This window comes from Anguilla anguilla, chromosome 17, assembly GCF_013347855.1.
Source record: "Anguilla anguilla isolate fAngAng1 chromosome 17, fAngAng1.pri, whole genome shotgun sequence".
Lineage (NCBI taxonomy): Eukaryota > Metazoa > Chordata > Actinopteri > Anguilliformes > Anguillidae > Anguilla > Anguilla anguilla.
This window is the reverse complement of record NC_049217.1, coordinates 12,816,476-12,837,699: the sequence shown is the minus strand read 5'-3', so window position 1 is coordinate 12,837,699 and position 21,224 is coordinate 12,816,476. Positions and strand designations below refer to the sequence as shown.

At 44.1% G+C, this 21,224-nt stretch overlaps 3 protein-coding genes across 4 annotated transcripts; all 3 read left to right on the top strand.

Annotated features, from left to right (window-relative positions):
* Nucleotides 1-222: 222 nt before the first annotated feature.
* On the top strand, nt 223-4,153 carry mgp (matrix Gla protein). Of its 2 annotated transcripts, none has more exons than XM_035397300.1 (5): nt 223-370; nt 2,039-2,107; nt 2,233-2,262; nt 2,926-3,004; nt 3,559-4,153. In XM_035397300.1, exons 2-5 carry the CDS (start codon nt 2,047-2,049, stop codon nt 3,689-3,691), a joined length of 303 nt encoding a protein of 100 aa, XP_035253191.1. In that variant the 5' UTR covers nt 223-370; nt 2,039-2,046; the 3' UTR covers nt 3,692-4,153. The 2 variants fall into 2 exon arrangements, with proteins under 2 accessions (XP_035253191.1, XP_035253190.1); XM_035397299.1 differs by lacking the exon at nt 223-370 and adding an exon at nt 1,302-1,344.
* A 4,278-nt stretch (nt 4,154-8,431) lies between these two features.
* On the top strand, nt 8,432-11,819 carry bglap (bone gamma-carboxyglutamate (gla) protein). The gene is made up of 4 exons (XM_035399028.1): nt 8,432-8,574; nt 8,864-8,899; nt 9,712-9,817; nt 11,077-11,819. The coding sequence occupies exons 1-4, from the start codon at nt 8,511-8,513 to the stop codon at nt 11,177-11,179; spliced, it is 309 nt and encodes a 102-aa protein (XP_035254919.1). The 5' UTR covers nt 8,432-8,510; the 3' UTR covers nt 11,180-11,819.
* Nucleotides 11,820-13,328: 1,509 nt separating this feature from the next.
* Nucleotides 13,329-20,939, top strand: LOC118215955 (WW domain-binding protein 11). The gene is made up of 12 exons (XM_035396940.1): nt 13,329-13,544; nt 14,080-14,166; nt 14,293-14,324; nt 14,682-14,775; nt 15,169-15,365; nt 15,549-15,682; nt 16,155-16,321; nt 16,657-16,893; nt 17,240-17,365; nt 18,532-18,822; nt 19,109-19,294; nt 19,783-20,939. The coding sequence occupies exons 2-12, from the start codon at nt 14,103-14,105 to the stop codon at nt 20,409-20,411; spliced, it is 2,157 nt and encodes a 718-aa protein (XP_035252831.1). The 5' UTR covers nt 13,329-13,544; nt 14,080-14,102; the 3' UTR covers nt 20,412-20,939.
* Nucleotides 20,940-21,224: the final 285 nt, after the last annotated feature.

The window sequence follows — 21,224 nt, the reverse complement described above, 5'->3', positions numbered from 1 at the left end:
CATGATCGTGGGCGCCAGACTGTTATCACAGGTCAGAGAAGTGGGGCCCTCCCTTTCTGTGTTTACTTTGCCTGCTCCCCCCGTTCCCCTCCCTCCTGTCTCTAGCGACTCGGGGAGGGAGAACGCCAGAGACTTAATTGCTCCGTCTGATGGAGTAGGTGGAAAGGGGTGAAAGAGGAAGGGAGGAGAGAGGAAAAGGAGAGATACGAGAGCAGGGGAGAGAGGAGGGTGGAGGGGGCAGGGGGAGGTAGGTATAAAAACTTGGGCAGTTGGATTAAAATTGATTCACTGTGATAGGCAGAGAAAGAAAGGAAAGAGGTGAGAAGAACACATCCGTGAAAACTATAAAACATCAGCTCTATCCCTTTGGGTGAGTACGGCAGACTCATCTGGTTATTGGCTGGGTTTGTGATGCCTTCAGAATGCACAGGGCATGTATGATGTGAATTTTGATAGCTTATGAAACTGACAAGCTGGTGGTGGCTTGCTTTGAGTGCTATTGGGAGTTTGACTGAGATGAGGAGGGTACAGTATTAGTATACTATGTTTATTGTATTGTGCATTAGTATTGGTATAGTGTAGCATGGCATTCATGAAATACGTGTTTTAGGTAGCATCTCCGTTTTAGCGGAGTACAGCATAGTTTTAATACAGTACTTAAGGTAGTGTGCTATCATTAAGTGCTATCATTAAGAGTGAGGTAGTGTGTCATTAGTAGTGTGTGGCAGTAGCATATTGTCAGTGTTGTGGTCATTGGGTAATGTGTAAGTGTTAGCGTAGTGTGACCTTAGTGTAGTGTGTTTTCGTTAGCAGACTGTAGCATAGGGTTAGTGTAGTGAGTGTGTAAGGTACTGTGTTAGCATGGTGGTGTGTATCATAACATTTGTGTAGTGTGTGTATTAGCACTGGTTTCCTGCTTATGGATTTCTCACCAATAACACCCCAGATAACAATTATCTCTAAAGAGAGCCTCTAGGGTTGTTTTGCTGATTTTATACTTACGACTTTGAAATCTGAGAACAGGAGCCTCAGGGAAGGTTTTAAGGTGGACACCATGCAAACTTCATGGCCATTACAAGGCTGTCCAACCAAAAGCTTTCCATGGGTTGACTTTCCCCAGGATAACTGCCCTGTGCTTTATTTACAAACCACACCCTCCAGCTGGACTAATGGTATTGCTCCTGCTGACTGTGTGTGTAGGCTCGCTGGTGTGTTTATGAATGATAGCGGTTATTTCATGCCCCAGAAAGGGGTTTATGTTTCATTTTATGCATTATTGCTTCCCATGTTTTGCTTCTTGTTTGCTGTCAAGGATCATGCATGCGTCTGGTGATATTTTTAGAGGTGGGCACATAAATTGCCTTCTCTTTCTCTCTCCCTCTCTCTAGCCCCTCGCCCTCTCAGTCTCATTTTTGGTATTTCCGTCTCTCTCCCCTTTCCTTTCCTTGGCAGTTGTCTTGTTTTAAGGCAATGTTTACTTCAAACACATTCCCTCTTGTCACGGCATTGGTAGCAGGACAGGGTTGCCAGATGTGCGGAATTTACTTCCCCACAGTCCCTCAGATGGAAGTGACCTCAATACGATTTTTTTTTTACAGAAATTGCCATGTAACTTCTATTAAAACCCTGTATCTACCATTGACTAACAGTCATTTTAACTCAATGTATTCCCCACATTTGGGTAGAAAATACCCCACTCTGACAAGGCTCAGTGGGACAGGTCACATGGTCTCATCTGTGAAGGTGCAGGGGACAACGAGAATCAAATGTCTCTCCAATTTCTCTTACCTTCTCCTTAGCAACCAGACAATACATCCGCTGAGAAATTAAAAGATTTAATTAATCTTAATTAATTATTTAAATTAATTTAATTAATCGTTCTCTCTCTATCAGTCTCTCTTTCACTCTCTTTCTCGTTCTCTCTCTCCCCCCCAAATTTGCTCTGCTGTTTTGTGTTTTTGTTTTTCATGTGGTACATTTGACTGTAGCAGTTTAGCCAGTGGTGAGTATTGATCTCTATCTCCTACTCTCTCTACAGATAGTAAGATGAAGGTCTCTCTGCTGTGTGTGATGCTGGGTGCTCTTGTCGCTCTGGGCCTGTGTTACGGTGTGTATCTCCCAGTTCAGTGTTTACTGCTAAATTCTCTCAAAATCTTATTGTTCTTGTTCTCTGATGTGAAGATCAGTAAACAGTCTGACATAAACTCATCCTTTTTTTTTTTTTTTTTACAGATTCCTCTGAGAGTAATGAATCATCTGAGGGTAAATAGGTTTATAGTGTTATGAATTTTGTATGTTGTGATGACTGAATGATTCTGGGGGTTTTTCTATGAGACTGATAACCCAGGAAAGGTGACTGGTTGGCTGTACTGAGTGTGCGTAGAGTAAGCGTGTAGAAATAGATCATGTACAGGCCAAGAAAGTTAAGGTCATGAAGTTGAGTCCCTGGAACATCAATTAAAACATTTTTTCTGAGGTTCATTGCAAAATCCATTCAGAATTTTTGCCAGAAAAAACCTCAAATTTGTCTCCAGATCCTAAAGATACACATATTAAATTCAGTTTACATGTGTTCATTTGGTGGTTCTGCCCAAAATGCTCATTAGCGAATGACACTAAATGCAAATAATCATGATAGCTACAAGTGCCAGAATAGAGCAGAGACTTAACACCAACTGCAAAGCTTCAATAATAGAATTAAAGGAAACCACTGATTTTGACTTTAAATTTGTTCATTAAATTTTCATAGAATAAAGCTTTGCTTTTTAAATGTTAAACCACACCATAACGCCTAAATAATATGACAGTCATGTGCTATGATGAATAGCTGGCCTTTTTGGGAGTCAGTTACAAGGAGCCTTTTCAGACTGCTTTGTCTCTGCTCATAATTTCCTGAATTTATTTTTATCGGTATCAAAATTGCAGCCGTGTTTATGAATCCGCGGCAAGCCAGCGCCTTCATCAAACGCCCAAGAGTGGACAACTACAACAACAACTATAGGAGGTACTGTCACTCTGTGCACCGTTGCATACACATACACACACACACACACACACACACACACGTGAACATCCACACACATGCAGGCATACATACTCACACATGCCCACAAACCCACTTTCTCAAACATGTGTATTCACACACTCATGCACAGAAGATTCACACAGACTCACATGCACAAATTTACACACACACACACACACACACACACACACACACAGACACACACACCCACTTTTTCATGCATGTGCATTCACACATTATGCACAAAACATTCACACACACTCACACACACATACATACACACACACTCTCTCTCACACACAGAACATTCACACACACTCACACACAAATTCACACATTCACACACACAAACACACACATTAACTTGATAAACTTGTGTCAACCATTATCCTATCTTCTGTCCACTTCTCTCTCTCTTCCTGGCTCCCTCCCTGTCTCTCCCCTACTCGTCCTCTCCCTCTTTCCCTCCCTCCCTCTCTCCCTGTCTGTCTCCCTCTGCCTTCTTGCCCTCTTTCCCTCCCTCTCTCTCTCAGGATGAGGAAGTCACCTGCAGAACAACGCGCAGAGCTTTGTGAAGATCACTATGCCTGCCGCAGCTATGCACATCGCTATGGCTCGCAGTCGGCCTATCAGAGATACTTTGCAGCGCGGAATCGGAGAACCTGAACCATGCAAGAATCGATTAGACGCAGAGCATGTTGGTCAACCGATGCATCGATACCGGCACCCTTTCAAATATAGCATTCTATCTGAGACCCATTCACTTACAAGTGGTACCCTATACATTACCATGGAAATAACACTGTGCTCTTTGGCATAACAGCTGTGATTGTGAAGCTACTTTTGCACACAAGGCTCATATTGTACATGTCACTGAGAGTCTGTACTTCATATAGCATTATATACCCAGTTGCCTCTCTCTCCTTCTCACACTGTGAAACCATTTCAGCATGAAAACAGTGCTTAGGGAGACCAAGCAGTCAAAACATTAGTCACCATAGGTGTTATTCGCTATTCTGTTTTTATCACACTACATACTTCCTTTATCATTCATCTCACAATTGACATGTCTGCTGTTTTCTGTCCATGCATTTTGAAAAATTAAAATAGGTTTTTAAAAAACGAAAACGCACAGGAGTCGGAAGTGCAGTTCTTTGACGGGGCGCGTTCGAAGGGCGGCGCTCTGGATGATCTCGGATAAACACACCACACTCACGTTTACCAAACATCTTATCATTTAGCACACATTTTGTCATTTGACATGCCTGTAATGTGTTAGTCAAATTAGAAGGAGCTAAACAAACATTCGTCACGAGTTATTTACTTCTCAGCAGATGTGAGCGGAGCTCGCTTAGGCCGAAGATAAATCCATCTTTGGGCCCTCTGTAATTTTAATATTGACACTGGAGCGAGATGTGAAGAGCTAAACACATGCTGGCTCAGCGGCGGCCCTCGTGAGTCTGGCAGTCGCCGGGACAGCGTGGCATAGTTGCTTATGGTGCTCGGCTCCGCACCGGGAGGTTGCTGGGTTAAGTCCCATGCCGGGTGCCCTTGCCGTACTTGCGTAGGAGGGTGTGAGCAAGCAACCAGCTGTGTAAACTGAGGTGTGTGTACCTGGCTAACTCCCAGGGTAAGGGTACCTGGCAGGCAGGCAGGCATGCAGAATCGCACTCTAGCGAGTCTAGCAAGACACTCCGCCAACATTTATGTTTACACTATGAACCTCCTGTGGCTCCTATTACAGAGACATCTTTTTAATATGATGGTCAGCGTTATACGGAGTGATTTAGAGTGATTTAGAGCTATAGAGTTATACAGAGTGATAGAAATATACAGAATGGTTCACAGTGGAAGTTATACATGTGCTGAATGCTTCTCCACAAACCCTTTGGAGCCCGGGAGATCCATCTACAAAACAAAAGCCCTGTAAAAACTGAACAAGCTGTGTGTGTGTGTGTGTGTGTAAAAGTGTATATGTAATATACTGAAAGGATTTCTGTTAATTACCATTTTATACCTGGAATATCATCCATGCATTATAAATATGTTATAAAGGTTAAATCCTGAACAATGTAAAAAAAATCTTCTGCAACACACACACAAAATTGCATACATTTTTGACAGTGCAAATTCTTTGCTATGCCATATGTTTTGACATAAATTACTTTTAAAATAAGATGCATAATCACAGTGCTGTGCATAATATGGTATTTATGTACAGTGGAGGAGTTTGTGTAGGAATATATAGGTCAGAGTCTGGCTCTGACCGACTTTAACCACAGACCCTGGCACCGCATGCTACTCAGCGTACTGTATTTATATGTTTGATTGCACCTGGCTGTGCATATACTTGCAATAGGAAGTTAGATGTGGTCAAAAGGGATGAATCCATCTGTTATCCTTTCTTGAACCTCAGCAGAGGCCCCGGTGCGAATGGATTCCTATGTGTTCCCCAAGTGGTAACACATAAACGACACAGACGCTGAACCAGAGTAATTATAGCCCATTCCACCAAGGCAACATAAATAAGGGAGAGAGTGAGTGAGTCAGAGAGAGAAAGAGAGAGAGAGAGAGAGAGAGAGAGAGAGAGAGAGAGAGAGAGAGAGAGAGAGAGAGAGAGAGAGAGAGAGAGAGAGAGAGAGAGAGAGAGAGAGAGAGAGTTTTGGGGAATACATTTATTTTTGAATTCACAAGTTATCTACAGTGTGAATGTGTATTACATATAAAATACTTTAAATGCATTTATATACCTGCATATACACGCACATGTGTGCTTTGAATATATCTGTGTAATAAATAAATGAACAAATGAATAAATAAAATTAAATGCCCACGTGTATGCACAGAAATACATAGAGCACTTGAACCGATCAGGAACGTATCCGGCATTGTTCCGAATCTCATTTCCTAATATAGGCAAGGGTTGCGGTTCACTGGAAAATCTTTCATTAAAACTCTGGCGCATGCCTGGCGGTGCTTGCTTGCTTTATCGGTAACACATGGCCTTCTGTTCTGTCCTCGGCTTGTGGTCCGCATAGGCAAAGCTCACTGGCTGAGAAATCCTCACACCTCAAGCCAGATTCAAGTAAATACATGTTATGTCCCTCGGGGGAAATATGGAAAGATATTTTAGTTTATTTCTTAACTTTTACTGATGTCTAATTACATCTCTTATGGTGCTGCTCAGATCTTGGAATTTCTGACAGATGTCAGTTTTAAATAGTTTCATTTTGGAAAAATACATTTTCAATGGTCTTAATTTTATGTCCTCCATTTATGTCTGCAAACACATACACATTGCAAGGATTGTTTTTATAATACTTGGGAAGTTTTAGGGTAGTTGACTTTGTTCGTGTTTTGATGACATGTTGTGTTGACAGGTCATCAAAAATACCTAATATAGAGTGCACGTTAACAATGGTCAGTTTCAGGACATTCGAGGAATTGTAGTCTAAAGTCAGAAAATACATATTAAGCATTTCCTAAGCAGCTAGAAACTATAACATTATGTCTCCAGGGGTTGTACAGTGCAGTCCCCTATGTATCTGGACAGTGACACAATTTTGTTGTTTTGGTTCTTTACTCCAGAACATTGGATTTCAAATGAAACAATGAATATGAGGTTAAAGTGCAGACTGCCAGCTTTAATTTGTGCTTTAATTTGCATCATGAGCAGTTCATTTATTTCTCCACTATTTTCTCATACCATCTCTTTGGTACAGGTTAGTACTTAATCTCATCTCCATAAGAGTTTGTTCCATAACTTTTTTTTAATATATCAAACTCTAACCTGGCTGTTCCCAAGGCTTACCTGAGGTTTGCATCTTGTGGTGAACCCTCTGAGGTTATACTGGTATAGTCTTCTCTTTATGGTAGTCCTTGACACATCTATGCCTACGTCCTGGACGGTGTTCCTGATCTGTTTGACAGTTAAAAAGGGGTTTAACTTCAGAAGTGAAAGTATTCTTTGGTCATCCACTACAGTGACCTTTTGTGGTCTACCAGTTTGTTTTGTCTACCAAAGAGTTGATTTTGGCACACTGACACTTCTTTGGTTCTCATCTGGAGGGACAACAGCAATAGACTCCAAATGCAGATACACTTTGACTCTTGGCCTTTTGTTAGCTTTCTTGTGCATGACCTAATGATGCAACAACACACAGCTGGCTAAAAAACAGCTGAGGAGCCAATTGTCCAATTATTTTATGTATTTTACAGGGGGACATTGTTTCATTTCTGTGCTGGAGTACAGAGCCAAAACAAAAAAAAACATTGTGCCAAATTCGTACAGACTACACTTCATGTGCATATACATATTACTATACTGAACAAAAATATAAATGCATCATATATAAATATAAACGTATATAAATAATACCTCAAAGATTTGTTCTATGTGCACAAATATCTTATTTATCTCAAATTTTACCCACAAATTTGTTTATATCACTGTTAGCTAGCATTTCTCCTTTGTCAAGATAATCCATCTCATGCACAGGTGTGGCATATCAAAATGCTGATTAAAAGCCATGATCACTACACAGGTGTTCATTACGATGGGGTCAATAAAAGGCCACCCTAAAATATTGAGTTTTTTGTTGTTCAACACCATGTCACAGGTGCCTCAAGAGTTAAGAGATCATGCAATTGGCATGCTGACTGCAGGAATGTCCTATAGAGCTGTTGCCATATTAATGGGTGTTCATTTCTCCACCATAAGCCGCCTCCAGCGTCATTTCAGAGATTTTGGAAGTTCGTCCAACAGGCCTCACAACCGCAGACCACGTGTAACCACACCAGCCCAGGATTGCCACATCCCACTTCTTCACCTTCGGGATCGTCTGAGGCCAGCCACACGGACAGTTAATGAAACAGTTGGTTTACACAACCGTAGAATTTCTGCACAAACTGTCAGAAATCGCCTCAGGGAAGCTCATCTGCATGCTCAACGTCCTCACCAGGGTCTTTATTTGTTGGCAGTTCGTCGTCACAATAGACGTGTGTGAGCAAGACCTCACCTTCGATGGCCACTGGCATGTTGGAGAATGGTCCTCTTCACTGATATGAAAAAATCTAATAGTAATGAAAGTACATTAAAGAAAAATGATCTGTATTACTGTTTGTCATCTAAAATTAACCAAATAAATCATGTACACCAATATTCTGTATTTGTATGTGTTTACTTGTATTGGTGTGTGTTTGTGTGTGTACATGCATATGTAGGATGCATATGTACGTGTTTATAGGTGCATGTGTAAGTCTGTGTGCATATGTGTCTATGGGCATGTACTGTATATGTGTCTGTATTGATATGTCTGCATGTGAGTGTGTGTGGGTGTATGTCATATGATTCCCTAACCAATCACACACTCAAGGCATTGTTGGGGTAGAACTATAAACTCAGTGTGTGTGCGGGAGTGACAGAGAAGATCAGTGGTCAGACTTGTTTCATCATACAGAGAGAGAGAGAGAGAAGACAGAAGAAATGATGAAGACTTTTGCTCTCCTTGTTCTTTGTGCTGTGGTGTCCATCTGTCTGTCTGCTGAAGGTAAGGGGTGAACTGGTGCATGGCTTTGTATGTTTCTGTGTGTGTGTGTGTGGGACTTTACCAGGTGAGTTCATCTCTTTTTGTGGTGATGGGGATTGTGGTGAGGGCAAGATGTATGAATCTGTCTAAGTAACCAAATGGACTAATAAAATATATTAATGTGATCTGACTAACGGTAATTGTGAGAATTAAGTATGTCAGTATTAATGTGAAAGTGATGTAGGAATTAATTAATCAGGGTTTATTAAATATGAGAATAAATTTCTCTGTATTTCACTTCTGTGTACAGGGCCATCCTCCAAATCTGACACCGCAAATAATGAGGGTAAGGTACCTCCATATTTACTCAGATATGAAATTGTGTGTATGTGTATGTGTATGTGTGTTCAGTGTGATTTAACCACAGATTTTTTACACTCACCAGATGCTCAGCGCCTGTGTTCTTTATATCTATTCTGCTTAGCTACAGGAGGTTACAGTTGGTAACAGGAGTTCACTGTGCTGTGTTCAAGCATAGAATAGATATGGTCACAATATTGCACTTGGCCATGCCTATTCATGAATGTGGCAAATCCATTTGGAATGTTTTCGGCTCAATGCAAGCCAGGACTTTTAGTTTTAAGAATATGGACCTTAGTGTCTGGATGATTGATAGAAACTGTGATTAAACCATTTAATCTGGTTGATTGATAGAAACTGTGATTAAACCATTTAATCTGGTTGATAAATATGAAGTGCTGAATATTGGAAGGGTGCTGTAGAATATGTGAAACTTTTCAGTAACAATCTGCTTGGGGATGCATGTGTCTTGTGTGCACATGGTGTGTATCTGCGTGTGTGTATTGTGCATGTTTGTCTGTGTGTATACTGTGTGTTTGTGTGTGTGTTTATGTATGTGTGTGTGCGCTTGTTTGTATACATTGTGTGTGCTTGTATGTTCTGTGTATATATATGCTGTGTGTGTCTATGTATAACTTCTGTTTCTGTGTCTGTGTACACTGTGTGTGTATGGTGTGTGTGTGTGTGTGTGTGTGTGTGTGTGTGTGTATGTGTGTTGTATGCCCTGTGTGTATGATGTGTGTGTGTGTGTTGTGTGTGTGTGTGTGTGTGTGTGTGTGTGCACGCTGTGTGTTTCAGTGTTTGTGGAGAAGGAGCTGGCCTCAGGGCTCATGAAGCAGAGGCAGAAAAGAGCCCTTGGCATCACCCCTGTTGACGCTGACCTGACCCTCACCCAGCTGGAGAGGTACAGACCACACCCATCCTGCACAGGCCTCGCCCAGTCTATTACAGACCACACCCATCCTGCACAGGCCTCGCCCAGTCTATTACAGACCACACCCATCCTGCACAGGCCTCGCCCAGTCTATTACAGACCACACCCATCCTGCACAGGCCTCGCCCCGTCTATTACAGACCACACCCATCCTGCACAGGCCTCGCCCCGTCTATTACAGACCACACCCATCCTACACAGGCCTCGCCCAGTCTATTACAGAGCACGCCTGTCCCATATAGACCACACCCATCCATAACAGGCCATTACATTCATTACATTACATTCAGTAATACAACGGTCTTATCAAGAGCAACTTACAGTGTCAGAGACATAAGTGCATTCACCTAATTAATAAAAGCAATACTACCAGACCTGGCTGGCAGAATTCCCAGGCTAGCAAGTATTAATACAAAGTCACTAGTGCAAATGAATATGCTAACCTGAAAACATGCAGGTTACATCCGTAACAAACTGTATGTGACCACATTAGAAGGAAATAGCCAGTTGATGCTAGGTTATGGAAAAAAGAGTTCTGGTTGGGGTGTGTGGTTTAAAGGTCGATTGGAGGTATGGTCAGGTTGCTCCATTCACTGCCTTGTTGGCTAGTACAAAGGTTGTAATCTGAAACAGCTATATTTTAAGAAGTTTGGGTAATTAAAAGATAATAGGTTACATAATGCCATTGCTGCTGTTAAAGATTCAATGAAACAAGTTCAATTGGTAAACCAGTAAAATTAGTTAAATTGCCAAAAATTGACTTATATTATGACTCTCGGTTGGCATGAGTTGCTTTTTAGTGCTTTCTTCATATTGCACTTAGCAAGAGAGATGAGGCCATTATGTGGCTTTTTAAAGTTTTTTAAATTTCTCTCAGACCTGCTTTTGGTACTCAAAGCTTATTTAGTGTGTTGCTTTTGAAATGCTGATGACTATGCACATAAGCACAAACTGGTCTGGGGTGTCAAACCCTATTTTGGTTGGGTAATGCAAAATATTTTTGCGTTGAGATGTTTACTGTTTCAGATATAAGTTTATTTAAGACAACTACACCAATGATACACAATCACTGCACACCTGCGCATGTACAATGTTCTAATGTATTTTTAAGCACGCTGTGTCCTATGGGTGTGTGCAAATTCTAACTGTAAATCATATTCCTCTTTCTCCCCCTTGCTCTCTCTCTTCTTTCGCTCCTCTTACTATCTCCCGCTCCTGCTCATGCTCAGTCTGAGAGAGGTGTGCGAGGTGGACCTGGCTTGTGAACACATGGCAGAGACGGCCGGGATTGTGGCAGCCTACACAGCCCATTATGGTCCACTGCCCTTCTAAAGCCCACAACCTTCAACCAATCACCTTCAGCTTCACCCTGCTTGACCAATCACCTTCACCATCTCCCTGCTCAGGAGTTCCAAAAGGAATCCTTTCCAAAAGGGAAATACACCACCCTCCCCTCACCCAAAACATAGTATTTTATCAAAAGCATTCCTTTTTACTTTTCCCATCTTTCTTTTTTCCATTTTGTTCAATTCTATTAATCAATAAGTAAGCTAAATCTCTTCAACTTGTGATATGACTTAATAAATGTAATAGCAGTCACAACTGAAATCAGTTTTTGTCATCTTAAAGCATGGAATCAAGAACATGGCTACAGCAGAAGAAAAGTATTTTCACAGAGAGAAGAAGAGAGAGGGAGGGAGAGTGAGATAGATTGGTTGGTAGATAGAGATTGAGAGAAAGAGCACTAGAAAGAAAAAGACAAAAGGCAAAAGAGAGCATTGAAAACTCATAAAATGTAATTTGTTCAGAATTTTGGGATTTCCATACATTTCTTTTGCTTTTACATTTTTGGTGGATGCTTTTCCCTCTCTGAGTAAATTTAGTTTGTAGTAGATTTTAATATTGCATATTTTGTATCCTTAATCCTTAGTTTAGCATCAGTAGGGCAATAAAGTTCCCATCATTCACAACATTGTGTCTCATGTTTCTGCCTGGTGTCTGTGTTACTGTCCCTGGTATGATTACCCCTTACTGTTAGAATGCCATTTAAAACAATGCAAAGTATATCTTTTAAAAAATGCACACCATCCACATTTCCTTGCATTTCCACAGCCGAAATGTACTGAATTGTGGACCCATGACCTGGCACACATTCAAACCTTAACGAATGCTGTTTAGCACAGAATTGAAAATGGACATTTGCACAATAGATGAGTGATAAGTGCCCATGTTCTCTCTAAGGTCACTGCTGAAATGGTATGAAATAGGGGGCCTGTTCATAAACCTTTATTTTCCACGGTGCGAAAGAGGGAGGAAATTGGAAATATTGTGCCATGGGCATCGAGACATTTTTGGGCGGAAATTCTCTGCATTTCTTCCGATTTGCACAGATGGTGGCAGGAAAAGGAGGAAAAGGAGGGTCAGGAATGATCGTGCCTTTTGTGAAGCAATAGTATTTAAGGGGCTGTCAGATTTGTCTGTCTACACAGCGGAAATAGTGGGCATCATTTTAGCATTACAGTGGGTCAGAGAGGTTGGGCTGGACCAGGTGGTAATAGATTGAGACTCTATTTGTTCACTGCGACACCATGCAGAGAGGACCTGCTCACTGAGGTCCATGCAGCACTGTACCGACTTCACTTGATTGGTATAATACTTAAGTTTTGTCAGGTATCAGCAACACGTGGGGTGTAGGGCAATGAAATGGCCGATGTTTTAACAAAATGGACATTGAAGGTAGAGAGGGTGATTTGTAAATAGCCTTAGGGTAAGACCAAGGCCAAAGCTCTCAAAAGAGCAGTAGTCACTTTAGGGTGGTGGAAGTGTCGGGAGGGGAAACACTATTGTACAGTCATCAATTGTGGCGAGGGCAATCAGGGCCGCGCATAAAAGTGGATAGGGGGAGTGTGGGGTTGGCAACTGAGACACTATGTCCTGGGTGCGGGCCCAAGGGGGGCCCAGGATAAGGGGTGTAACTATTTGTAATTAGTTCCCAGGCCTGAGAATTCATAGTTACGGCCCAGAGGGCAATCAAAGGGAAATGCAGATGGGATGAGGTAATAATGAGATAAGGATAAGATTAGGTCGCTTGAGGCTTAACTATTTCTTATTCGAGATAGGGAAACAAGAGACGGGCAATTGTGCACACTGTGTGGTGTCAGGAACAGCAGAAGTACTGATGTACTGTATGCATTATGTGAGGGAAAGAGAGGACATGTAGGACAATATGAGATTTGTATTAATGAATGATGATTACTTTTACACTGTGGGCTGTTATATAACAATAGCGGGGTATGGAACTGCAAAATTTTAATTTTAAAATTTGTATACTCACCAGTTTGGAAAGAGGGATGTGACTTCCTCGCATCAGCCTAGCACTTGTCCTAGACATGAACCCTCCGCACTCCGTTGCAGTAGGTGGCGGTATGCACCTATGAAGCTATACTATACCCACCCCATCAAATCAACCGAAGAAGAAGAAAGTGTAGCCCATTTTCGGATGTGATGTAAAATATGGCGGACAGCATCGGACTGTAGCGTTTTTTGGATTAACCTCGTTATCACTAAACCTTAGAAAAGGTTGAGACCTACTGTATTAGAGCAGTAAGATTAGCTAAAAACTGTAGAGAGGAGGTTAAATGAGAAGCTCAGAAATAGGCCGCTAACGACATTACTAACGACTTTCTTCTGGAGAAAGGTAAACGATTGCTAGCCAACGCATAGCTAGCATGATTTATTTCAAGTAGCTTACGTTAATGTTAGTTAAGTATATGCACTCGCATTTGTTGTGGATTGCTGTAACCAGTTAGCCTTTTATTTATCTTGAAGCAACGTTTTAGCTGGTTACATAGTTAGCTCATTAACGTGTCTGCTGCAATGTTAGCTGCAATTTTAGTTTGTGGGTGAGTATAAGAGAGCGGCCGAAGCAGAGAGATGCGTGGTCCAGGTAGCTTACCATGTTTATAGCGCTTAATTGTTTCGCTTTTGGGTGGAAAATTACATTTGTAAGCTTGTGTTTTGTGTATAGAATGTGTTGTATGTTTGCAGAAAAACGTCAGACTTAGTATTTAATTCAAGTTTGTTTCCTAGGAAACGTGCAGCAACCTGTAAGGAAGCTTGCACTACGCAATCAGACAGTACAGTGGGTCGTAGTGTGTTCTATGTCAGTGTTATTGTGATTTAGTTTGGCTGTTTCAGAGCTCTATGGTAATGACCGCTACCTTTCCCCTCAGGGTGACACAAACTCGGCGCAACCATGGGGAGGCGCTCCACCTCTTCCACCAAGAGTGGGAAGTTCATGAACCCCACAGACCAGGCCAGTGAGTCACGCGCTGCTAATTATGATGACGGAGATCCGTGACAGTAAACTAGAATTACAGTTCGACTTATTACGGTTTTATGTGAACCAATCTGATTCACCCAACTCTGTCTTTCTGCTTCTCCAGGGAAAGAGGCTCGTAAGAGGGAGCTTAAGAAGGTAAGAGTTGCCGCCACCATGGCTGGCCTTGAGAAGTGCATGACACATCCGCACCATTCTGACCTATACCACATCACGGCTTAGGTCACCGCTGGCGTGTCTTGTGATTGGCAGCATAACACACCGGTGTGGTTGTGCTTTCCATTTAACCCTTTAAGGTGTAAGATCGCAAATATGTGATTAGGATGTTCTTCACTGAACGTTCTAATGCTGATGTAACAATCACTGCTGGTAATCTAAAGCAATGGAGTTCTAGATCTCTGACTTAGAATTTTGAAGAAAAAAAGACTCCAGAAAGATCTACTCTTCTGAGAACTAACGTGGTGGCATGGCTGTGATTGGCCGTTTAACCCTCAGAACAAGAAGCAGCGGATGATGGTGCGCACGGCAGTGCTCAAGATGAAGGACCCCCGGCAGATCATCCGCGACATGGAGAAGCTGGACGAGATGGGTGAGAATGAAAGCCCAGTTCTTAGTCTGGGTTTAATTTGGGTTTGGTCTAGGTTTAGCTCAGGCTTAACTGTTATTTGTAAGTGATGTCATGGATGAACCAGCAGGTTGTTTCAGCAGCGTTCAAGCTAGACACAAATGTTGAATGTCCTGGCTGTGTAGTTAGTTGGGCAAATTAAGCCAGAAAGATTCGACAGAAACTAAAGGTCTCGTCCTGCTTGTATTGTTATTTTTGTTATTGTTATTATGGTAATTATTATGGGGACAGTAATACTGGTAGTGAAAAGATTTGCATGCCGCACATGTTGAGTGCGTATATATGTGCACGCTCGCGCATGTGCACGTGTGTCTGTATGTGTACGTGTGCTGACCCGGCTCCGCCCCTCGGGGTCAGAGTTCAACCCGGTGCAGGTGCCGCTGCTGAACGAGAAGGTCCTGCGCGACAAGCGCAAGAAGCTGCGGGAGACGTTTGAGCGAATCGTGCGGCTGTACGAGCGGGAGAACCCCGAAATGTACAAGGAGCTGCGCAAACTGGAGCTGGACTACGAGAGCAAGCGCGGCCAGCTGGCGCTCTACTTCAACTCCGTCAAGGTGAGTGGAACCTGTCACTGACGCTCTACTTCCACTCTCTCATGGTGAGTTTACCTGTCTCTGACGCTTTACTCTCACTCTGTAAAAGTGACTTAAGCTCATCCGTTTCACCCACTTCAGGCTTGTTTTGACTGCAGCATATTCACACTCTCCCCCCCTCTCTCTCTCTGTTCTCTCTGCCAGAATGCTGAGCTGGTGGAAGTGGACAGTATCCCCCTCCCTGAAATGCCTCATGCTCCCTCCAGCATCCTCATTCAGGACATCCCCCTGCCTGGAGCCCAGCCCCCATCCATTCTGAAGAAGACCAGCGCGTTTGGGTCAGTAATTACACTATACCAAAGAGTAGTGTGTTTGGGTCAGTAATTACACTCTGCTGAAGAGCAGTGTGTTTGGATCAGTAATTACACTCTGCTGAAGAGTAGTGTGTTTGGGTCAGTAATTACACTCTGTCAAAAGAACAGCGTGTTTGGATCAGTAATTGTACTATGCCAAAGAGCAGTGTGTCTGGTATTACACTCTGCTGAAGAGCAGGGCGTTTGGGTGAGTTATTACACTCTGTCGAAAGAGCAGTGTGTTTGTGTCAGTAATTACACTCTGCTGAAGAACAGTGTGTTTGGGTCAGTAATTACACTCTGCTGAAGAGCAGTGTGTTTGGGTCAGTAATTACGCTCTGCTGAAGAGCAGTGTGTTTGGGTCAGTAATTACGCTCTGCTGAAGAGCAGTGCGTTTGTGTCAGTGCTGTCAGAGGGCTTGTGCTGTGGTCTGTAAGCTCCTGTTTCTCTTCCACAGGAAGGGCTCCTTTATTTCGCCTTCCGTGCCCACAGCAGCAGATGTGGCGGGGGTTCCCCGGTTACCCCCAGGCAAAAAGCCCCCCGGACCCCCCCCAGGACCCCCACCCCCCCAGGTCCTGCAGCTGTACGGGTCCCGCAGAATCCAGCACTACAGCACAGACACAGGTACAGCTCACGTGTTCACTGAGCCAGTTCAGTACGGAGCAGCTGCCTCTTTGAATGAGGGTATGAGGGTGCGTGCTAACCCAGTTAGCCTTGTCATTGGAAGAGTGTATAAGGTGCGTGTGACCCCAGTTAGCCACATCTTTGGATGAGTTTATAAGGGTGCATGTTTGCTCATTTAGCCATAATATTAGATTATTGTATTAGAGCACATGCTAACCCAGTTAGTACATTGTTGGATGAGTGTATTAGAGCACATGCTAACCCAGTTAGCCACATCATTGTATGAGTGTATAAGGGTGCATGCTAATCAGTTTAGCCATCTTTTGTTCCTCCAGGCCTGGCGGACACTGCTGACCTCACTGCGGACATTGACACCCCAATGGAGATGAGAGACAGCGGGAGCGAGAGCGAGGGAGAAGGGGAGGAGGGAGAGGACGATGACACTGACTCTGAGGACGACAGCGATGGAGAGAGGGAGGAGGGCGGAGAGGAAGAGAGGAGGAGAGACCGAGCAGAGGAACGAGGGAGAGAGAGGGAGGAAGAGAGGGACATGCAATTGGACAAACCCATCGGTGAGAATGAGAGGGCCAGAAATCTCATAGCGTGTCAATAAATCCCATAGTGTGTTAATCAACCTCTTAGTATGTTCATCCATTGTGTTTATAAACAAAGGCCTCAACCTTTTTAAACACAAATAATAATAAAGTCAGTCTTGAAACTGGAACCGAATAAGATATTCTTAAATGATCTTTCTCTGATTTTCGGTCTGTTTTTTCTAGCTGGAGTTCCCTTGATGATTTAAAAAGTATTTGATGTAATACTAATACGGTCATTCCTAATAATAACAGATATGAACTGAGCACACAGTGTTATTCTCATGTATGAAATACAAATGTCTGCACATACTCACTGTTTCAGGAGCAGGGCGCAGTGTGCGCTTTGCTGATATGGCGCCCCCTCCGGCCAGAGAGAGGAGGAAGAAGAGGGTGGTGAAGAAGACCAAAGCCATCACACCGCTGCAGGCCATGATGCTGAGGATGGCAGGTAAATACTGGCTGCTACACCAGAAATATCCCACTTACCATTAGGTCTTGTATACTGTTGCACTATGGAAGCGCTACAGAGCTGAAAACTGTGCATTCATATACACCATTACAACTTACACACCATCACAACAACATAAACTCGTACACACCATTACAACTTACATTCGTACACACCATTACAACTTACACTCGTACACACCATTACAACTTACACTCATATGCACCATTACAACTTACATTCGTACACACCATTACAACTTACACTCATATACACCATTACAACTTACATTCGTACACACCATTACAACTTACATTCGTACACACCATTACAACATAAACTCGTACACACCATTACAACTTACATTCGTACACACCATTACAACTTACATTCGTACACACCATTACAACATAAACTCGTACACACCATTACAACTTACATTCGTACACACCATTACAACTTACACTCGTACACACCATTACAACTTACACTCGTACACACCATTACAACTTACACTCGTACACACCATTACAACTTACACTCATATGCACCATTACAACTTACACTCGTACACACCATTACAACTTACACTCGTACACACCATTACAACTTACACTCATATGCACCATTACAACTTACACTCGTACACACCATTACAACTTACACTCATATGCACCATTACAACTTACATTCGTACACACCATTACAACTTACACTCATATACACCATTACAACTTACACTCATATGCACCATTACAACTTACACTCATATGCACCATTACAACTTACACTCATATGCACCATTACAATTTACACTCATATACACCATTACAACTTACACACCATCACAACAACATAAACTCGTACACACCATTACAACTTACATTCGTACACACCATTACAACATAAACTCGTACACACCATTACAACTTACATTCGTACACACCATTACAACTTACACTCATACACACCATTACAACTTACATTCGTACACACCATTACAACTTACACTCATACACACCATTACAACTTACATTCGTACACACCATTACAACTTACACTCGTACACACCATTACAGCATCACAACACTTGACTGCAGCATGTCTGGCATTTTAACAGCAGGAGGATGAACTGTCATTTTGATCCCCCCTCTCTCTCTTCAAAGGCCAGTCTGTGCCGGAAGAGGAGGAGGAGGAAGAAGAGGAGGAGGAGGAAGAGTACACGGACGCCTCGGATGAGTCGGACTCCGACGACAAGCCGCCTGCCGAGAGCCAGCCTCCCCCCGCAGTGGCCAGCGCCCGCCTGCTTCCTCAGATTCCGCCAATGGGAACGCAGCAGCCCGCCGCTCACATGCAAGCTCCACCAATCACAGGCCCCCCTCCGTTAGGACCACCTCCAGGTCCTCCAATGAGGCCGCCGGGCCCACCCTCAGGCCTACCCCCTGGACCCCCTCCTGGTCAGTTCCAGAGAGAGAGAGAGACACAAAAGCGTCATAACTCGTATATACTGCAGATTTATTTGTCTGCATGCAGTGTGTGATATTTAGTGACAGTTTTTCTCTGTTCCCTTACATTACAGTTTGATTGCATTGGTATTAGAATGTGCCTCATACTCTATGGAGTTACATTCTGCTGTTAGTTACTGGACCTTATGAACCTTTAAAAGCTGCATTATACATATGAGAGTGTGTAAGGTCTGCTGGAGCTGTAGAAAAGCTGTGCTATTTCCTGTTTGGCCCCCAGGAGCCCCGCCATTCCTGAGGCCCATGGGTATCCCGGCAGGCCTGCGGGGGCCCCTGCCCCGCCTGCTTCCCCCCGGACCCCCCCCAGGGCGCCCCCCTGGCCCACCGCCCGGCCCTCCCCCCGGCCTACCTCCCGGGCCCCCGCCCAGGGGCCCCCCACCACGCCTACCCCCTCCAGCTCCCCCAGGTAAGGCCTCACCCCCCCGAGCCCTCTCTCTAACTGCACTCATGACACCTCAGCACCGCCATTTTAACTGGGCTCACGGAACATTCCAGAAGCTCATGACAGTTTATACTATTTATTACACAGGACATTAATTACATTACAGGTCTGTTAACTGAAACTAAAGGTCTTGCAGGGAAGTGGGAAGTGTGTGTGGGAGATATTCTATTTTTCTCTGTCAGTGTGTGTCAGGGTCACAATGATTTGTTGGATAGCTGGATGACTCTTCTTGGTGTTAAGTCATGTTGGCTACACTGACAGTGAGTTATGTTAGGTTTTCTGGATGAGAAACAAGGAACTACTATCAGAAATTAAAATTATGAATTACTCGCCACAGCAAAACACAATGAAACACAAATTGGTTCACATCAGTCAGCATATGATGGCTGCTCCCATTTTGGATTTTGAGAGGGCCTATTGGCTGAAATCTGTCTCATTCTCTCTCTTTGCAGGCATCCCACCCCCACCCCCCCGTGCCGGCCCCCCACGGCCCCTGGCCCCGCCTCTCTCCATCTTCCCCCCACCGCTGAACCCCAACGTGCTGAGTGCGCCCCCCAGCATCGTCCCCCGCCAGAAACCGGTGGGCCCCTCGGAAGGCCTGCAGAACCCCCCCGGCACCTCTACCATTCTGGCTCCGCCCTCCCTCCCCCTCCCCATGCGTCCCCCCCCGCCTCCGGGGACCGGCCCCGCCGCCAACCCCCCCGCCCTCCACCACGCCCCCACCATCGAGAAACGCGCCAACATCACCTCCGTCGCCGGGGGCAACCCCGCGGCCGGCCCGGCCACAGGCGGGGCCACCATCTCGGCCAAGCCCCAGATCATAAACCCCAAAACCGAGGTGACCCGCTTCGTCCCCACCGCCCTGAGGGTGCGCCGCGAGCGGGGGGGGGGCGCCGGGGCCGAGAGGGGGGGCCGAAGGGGGGGGGATGAAGGGCCGGGGCAGAAGCAGCAGGCCCTGGGCGTGTCCATCTCCGCGGCTAACCCCGCCCACGTGGGCGTGGCCTCCACGCCGCAGCCCAGCATGAAGACCAAGGACCAGATGTACGAGGCCTTCATGCGCGAGATGGAGGGCCTGCTTTGAGAGCAGGGGCGGAGCCACGCTGGAGAAACATTCATTAAGCAGGGCTGGGTGGGGAAAAGCAGGAAGTGAGGGGTGGGAGAAACAGGAAGTGGGGGGAGGGGGGAGATATGGCTTTGGGAGAGGGATTTTTGTGCAAGTGATCTGTCCACACACTTTTAGGGATGTATAGAGGAAGAACGATATTCAGTTAATGAGATATGCTAAGCCCTGAAATAACAGGGGACTTTCACACCCAAAATTAAAATGATAGCAAAGTTATGAGGATAGACCCAGAAAGAGCTGTAGTATTTCCCCCTGCTGGGACAAGCTTTTTATTACAGGTGTAGCTGTCAAGCCTGCTTATTCCTGAAGAGTGTGATACAGTGCACATTTGTTTGTCCTCTTATTTAATCGCTGAAGTGAGAAAAATGGGGAGAGGAGTTTTCTTTCGTGTTTTTTTAAGAGAATAAGATTGGAAAGGAAATCTGTGAAAACAGTGTTTGTTTGTGTAAAAAAGTTTTGATCCTTCAAATAAATCATTTGAAACCAGCTGGGTATACTGTTTTTCTCCCAAGAGAGATTGGGGTCTGAGTTCAATCAAAATATTTTCTGAACTATGACATAAATGCAAGTGTTGCATTGTTTTTTTTCCCTGACTTGCTGTTTGGCAACTTCAGGGATCACTTCAATTAGTGTTTATGAAGTAAAACTATTGATTGAATTGAATCCAGGCAGGAGAGCAGGTCCTAAGAGTGTATGAATGGTAGCAGAAGTCTGAACAGGTTACACCGTGTAAATGATTTTGTGGTCTACCTGTGCACCTGTCTGTGACAA

Coding starts and splice junctions, on each gene's coding strand:
- mgp (XM_035397299.1), top strand. CDS start 1,317: ATGCATGCGTCTGGTGATATTTTTAGAG. Junction 1,345..2,038: donor GTCTGGTGATATTTTTAGAG/GTGGGCACATAA, acceptor CTCTCTCTACAG/ATAGTAAGATGAAGGTCTCT. Junction 2,263..2,925: donor GAGTAATGAATCATCTGAGG/GTAAATAGGTTT, acceptor TCAAAATTGCAG/CCGTGTTTATGAATCCGCGG.
- bglap (XM_035399028.1), top strand. CDS start 8,511: ATGATGAAGACTTTTGCTCTCCTTGTTCTTTGTGCTGTGGTGTCCATC. Junction 8,900..9,711: donor TGACACCGCAAATAATGAGG/GTAAGGTACCTC, acceptor TGTGTGTTTCAG/TGTTTGTGGAGAAGGAGCTG. Junction 9,818..11,076: donor ACCCTCACCCAGCTGGAGAG/GTACAGACCACA, acceptor GCTCATGCTCAG/TCTGAGAGAGGTGTGCGAGG.
- LOC118215955 (XM_035396940.1), top strand. CDS start 14,103: ATGGGGAGGCGCTCCACCTCTTCCACCAAGAGTGGGAAGTTCATGAAC. Junction 17,366..18,531: donor CATGATGCTGAGGATGGCAG/GTAAATACTGGC, acceptor CTCTCTTCAAAG/GCCAGTCTGTGCCGGAAGAG. Junction 19,295..19,782: donor ACCCCCTCCAGCTCCCCCAG/GTAAGGCCTCAC, acceptor CTCTCTTTGCAG/GCATCCCACCCCCACCCCCC.